General features: G+C 44.0%; 1 protein-coding gene across 1 annotated transcript; it reads right to left on the bottom strand.

The window, feature by feature from the left end:
- Positions 1–2,265: 2,265 nt before the first annotated feature.
- Positions 2,266–3,150, bottom strand: LOC139457220 (WAP four-disulfide core domain protein 3-like). Its single transcript, XM_071238637.1, has one exon. It carries the CDS (start codon positions 3,148–3,150, stop codon positions 2,266–2,268), a length of 885 nt encoding a protein of 294 aa, XP_071094738.1.
- Positions 3,151–4,982: the final 1,832 nt, after the last annotated feature.

Raw genomic sequence — 4,982 nt, 5'->3', positions numbered from 1 at the left:
GTCGACTGGGCCCCTGTCTAGATGTTATCTACAACAGTGCATTGTTGACTGCGTGTGGCTACGTTAGAACCAGTTAAGATTTGTTGCTCGTTTCGGTTTCCGCTTCGTGGAACGCATGCGCAGCGTCTAGTAAACAGCTGTCATTTTTCGGTTCTTCAACAGTTTGATGATTGTCAAGATCGAATCTTCGTGGATATTTCCAGCATTTTCTTCAAAGCCTTTGTTTTATTATTTTGTAGTCGGAGCACGAATGTCCATTTCCGAATCAAAGGGATCATAATCAAACATCGAGCTAAATGGTCCAATAATGTCCACGTCAGAAGTAGCCTATTTGTTTCATCTGACTCAGACTCTCCATGAGTCTGTTCTATTTTTTTTTTTTTTTTAAATATTTCGCCGTGATATTGCTAATTTTAAGCGGCGTAAAACCATAATCACTATTTTTTCTCGAAAACATCCCATCAACCACTGAGCACCCCCATCCCAAAAAGACGAAAACGATTGAAGTATGCATTCGGAATCATATCCGAATAAAACGTAGTCATTTTGATAACATTTGTAAAATAATTATACTATCTCTCTAATGTTAATCATAATTGACTTGTAAAATGGCTATAATCTCCAATAAGTGATGCTCAGTGAGGCTGTTACATATTAGCCCCGGTCAAGGGATCAGTGTGCACTCGATATTGATTCTCTTCTGTCCGAGGAGTATACAGGGTTGTGCTGTTCGATGTTATACCTATAAGTCTTTCTATGCTGATAATTATAATGACGCGTGTAAGAGAAGGACAATAGGCTCTATACGTTCTGATGGCAATTTCCAGTTTGCGTGAAGGGGTTGTAATTACTCATGTCTATTGTGTTACCCTGATACACTGCCCCCTGTACTTCAGAATCGAAGTGTGTGCATGTGGGTAATGCATTGATTTTATATAATGCACCTATTTTAGAGCATGGTTTATTTGTCCTGTTACACTTCATATTTAGGCGAATCTAAACAAGAGTCATCAGAAGATGAAATATCCCCCCGGTCTCCATTTTTTCAAATATAAGCCCAAATGGGCCAAGTAACAAACACAAAATCCAAGGGATGAGCTAATTTACAAAAGGCTGGAATACAAATTTTAGCTTTCTTTAGATGGTGGAGTGAGCATATGCTGAGAGATGGTCTTATACAATACACAATGGTTTGTCGCATTGGTGCTGGAACAGTTTATTTGACATTTGCAAAAAGATGTTATATAAAAAGTAGCAGATATATGTAGACAGCACTTCTGACATGATTGATAAACCTGGTATGTTTTGTTGAAGAATATTTCATCATCTCGAGCTCTGCTCTGATATCGGCACAACCTCCGTAGTTTAAATAACAACGCAGTATGAATTCACATCGTGGTTCCGACCGTTGAAAAGTTTTATTACACTTAGAACTCATGAAAGGACGTACGTTAGTACAACGTACATGTATACATTTTTGTAAGACAATTATATATGGACAGTACGCATAAGGCATAAGTGAGAAGAAAAGTTGGTTTAAATTACTTGAATCACTTGTATAGTAGTGACAACTGGCCCGAGACGTTGAGGTAATTGGAATGGTGAGGCACTGTTACTCAGTGCAGAAGAGCTAAGTCGTGAATTAGGCTCGTGGCGACAGGGTTATGTCCCTTTGTACGTTCCCAACAGTTTGCGAATTGGGTTTCCTGAATATTAAACGCGGTTCTACTTCACGAGGCTTGTCATTGCTAAACATGTAGCACAATATGTAAAATACTCGAACGTCTCCATTCTAACTACGATTACCACACGTTACTTATTTCATAACTGTGGATTATTAAAAACACACACTGCTACTGATTAGCGTGGGACATAGATGTACCCTCATCTATTCTATGCTCTAAGTATCGCCTCGAACTATGGATAACGCGGCCTGTTTCCGAGGACTTTGAGTCATAGGGGTGTCACTGTATTGCTATATATGCCTAGGTCCCGATCCACAAAATTATGCCTTCGGAGCGCTACGACTAGCTTAAGTCAAAAGTTACATAGACTTAAATACGCCTGTCGTAGCGCTACGAATGATTTGAGGATCGACCGGGGGCCCTTTTTCTGCTAAAACTGTTAGTGTATATTCAATAGAAATGCATATAATTCACTGAACAGATACCGGGATAACCTGAATGTAGGTTACGGAAACATGCGAGTGGTGACGAATGACAACAGAGTAGAGGATAGCAAAAGGACATTGCGGGGTTGTAGATGTCAGGCGATGGGCTTGGTGCAGATGCGACTGCAAGCGTCGCTCCTCAGACAACACTTCTGGGTCACGGGGCAGTCCGAATCCACGGAACAGAAGCTGACACACAGGGTGGCCCCATACCCACTCGGGTTGTCCTCAGGGGCAGGGCACTGGCCACGCTTACCGCCCGCCACGTGGGGCAGGGCAGTCTGGCACTTCCTGCCACAAGCAGACTCACAACACTTCATCGTCCCTGGACACTGCACGTCCACCAGGCACAGATCAAAGCGGACACTGCAGCTAACGGCGAAAGCTGGAGCTCTGTTGATGGCGGGACACACTCCAGGGCGGGGGGCTGGGGTGCTGTTGGGCTCTCGACACTGTCTCCCGCAGTTTGTCGTGCAACACTTCCAACTTCCGGTACAGCTGGAATCGTGCTGACATTGGTCGCGTGAGAAGCAGGGTTCGTTGTTGTAGTCTCGCGGGCACGTGCCTGGCTTTGGTGGGAGAAGTGGAGACTGACAAGTCCAACCGCACCCGTTACTACAACACTTTGTGCCATTAGAACACTCGCTGTCAGACCGACACATTCGGACACAAGCGCCAAACGTCTTCACTGTAGGACAGGTCCCAGGAGTGGCAGGCGATGACGAGGGGTTTGACGTCAAGGGTGCCGTGTTGCTGTGAGGAGCTTGTACTTGTGACGTTTCACGTTGAGGGTCGACACATGCGTGGCCACAACCATTGAAGCAGCACTTCTGACCGTCCACACAGTCGATGTCTCGGCCGCAGAAGTTGAAACAGATGCCGTTCCCAGTTGACGCAGGACATGAACCGGGCTTCCTAGCTTTAATGAATTGAGATAAGTGACCGTTAGACAAAGGTGTACTGTTTATGCCCAATAGCATGCTACATATGTACTACTTAAAAGAAGTTAAAGAACACCCGATTTTTCATTTGACTTTTGTTAATCTGTCATGGCTGGTGGGTATTGCAACACAAAGCCTTCCAGTTGTGGGTGTTTAGAATATAGAATGTGTACTAAGTTACATTGTTTTACAAGTGCAAATGACAATTTAAGACGTTTTTCGTGGCCGGGGCGATAGCAAATTTACAGGGGCGGTGGGGTAGCCTTATGGTTGAAACGCTCGTCGCGTCGAAGGCAAATGTTGCTTTAAAACGGCGTAAACCATACTCAGTCCCTCCATTTGGAGATTCCATTTGGAGGCACAGTACTCCCTGTTGTCGTAACACTCCATTTTTGAGGATCTGATGGTTACAATGTGTGATTGTATCGTAGTGTGTCATCGTAATGGCTTAACGGCTAGGGTCGTTGTTCGTGCAACCCAATGCCGATCTGCGTCGCCCTGGCTGTATTATTTACCAACTTCCCGAGGCAAGGGGGCTAACTGACTGTAAAAAGTCACGTTTCCCAGAAGTTATTATTTACAGGCAGAGGTGATAGAGCCATCTTCCCGAGGCAAGGGAGTCAACTTGACACAGTCAGTAACCCCATTGCCTCAGGAAGATGTGATATATAGCTGTAATATTGCTGACTGCTGCGAAAAAAGCTCTCACTGTACACATGATAGCCTTTAGGTTGTTTTACCTGAATTCAGTACCACGTTGGCATTGTTTCTAGTTTTGTATTACTTACTGTTGACTGACTGTAGTCCACCGGTGGGACAGCACCGCCCCTGGCTGCCGACAGACTCTCCAACACATCCCAGTCCCCCGGGGCAGCCAACCCCCTCCGTGCAAACCTTGTCCTGGCCGAATGTAGTAATCAGGGGACTGCCTTCGGCACATGGGTTGCTGGTCCTTGCTGGAGCTGAACCATTTGTCAAGCAAAGATAAAATTTCTGGTTATAGAACTTATTTTACGGAGCGGCTTGGGTGTAGGCTTTGTGAAACAAATATATCGTTTGATTAGTTAAATATACGTTTAATCATAAAGGTGACGTGAGCAGAAAGGGAATTCCCAATTTGACGTATAAGGCCACGTGTTACTTTAGGTCTCCCAGCCTTTTAGTATGACTTGATGACTATCTTTCAGAAAGCATAGACATATGTCTAGTACTTGCCTGGGTCTTTGTTAGAATAGATTTTGTGCTATTGTATTGGCATTGCCATTGTGGTTTTTATCATGTGTAACAAGGTACATGGTCGACCATTGAAAGTTCCCCATGTTATCTTTTGATCATGTTATTGTCAATAGCTCACCTGGAGTCGTACAGACTGGAACAACTGCGCACAGTGGTGCGCATACTTCCACAAGTTTACAAACAGTCCCCTCCCTGCAAGACAGCGCCTGGAACACCGCCATGACATGGCAAATATTACGGAGGGTGTTTAAATACAGGTGAGACATAGTTGTGCGACATTAAACATACATTTCTACGTAAGGATAAGATATATGGATGAACAACTTCTTTTTTACAATTAGGAGCGACGTTTTGGTGTAGGTTCTAACACCGTTATCACAGTACCGTTATCAAACAAGTGAAGTGTAATGGTGTTAGAACCTACAACGAAACGTCGCTCCTAATTGTAATAAAGAAGTTGTTCATCCATATATCATATCCTTACCTAGTACTCCAACATCTAAATGCCTCTCAAAGAAATATATTTCTACGCTTCCCCGAATACATTAGCAATACAACGGCAAAATATCGACCTTTTAAAAGGTAGGACGAAGTTGGTTGGTTGGTTGGCTGGTTTGTTGTTTAACGCTGCACTC

The sequence above is a fragment of the Haliotis cracherodii genome, unplaced genomic scaffold, assembly GCF_022045235.1.
Source record: "Haliotis cracherodii isolate W230 unplaced genomic scaffold, xgHalCrac1.p SCAF_1, whole genome shotgun sequence".
Taxonomy (NCBI): domain Eukaryota; kingdom Metazoa; phylum Mollusca; class Gastropoda; order Lepetellida; family Haliotidae; genus Haliotis; species Haliotis cracherodii.
This window is presented reverse-complemented; position numbering and strand designations above follow the sequence as displayed.

Bases quoted from the DNA above. Each gene is read 5' to 3' on its own strand.
- LOC139457220 (XM_071238637.1), bottom strand. From the start codon at position 3,150: ATGCTATTGGGCATAAACAGTACACCTTTGTCTAACGGTCACTTATCT.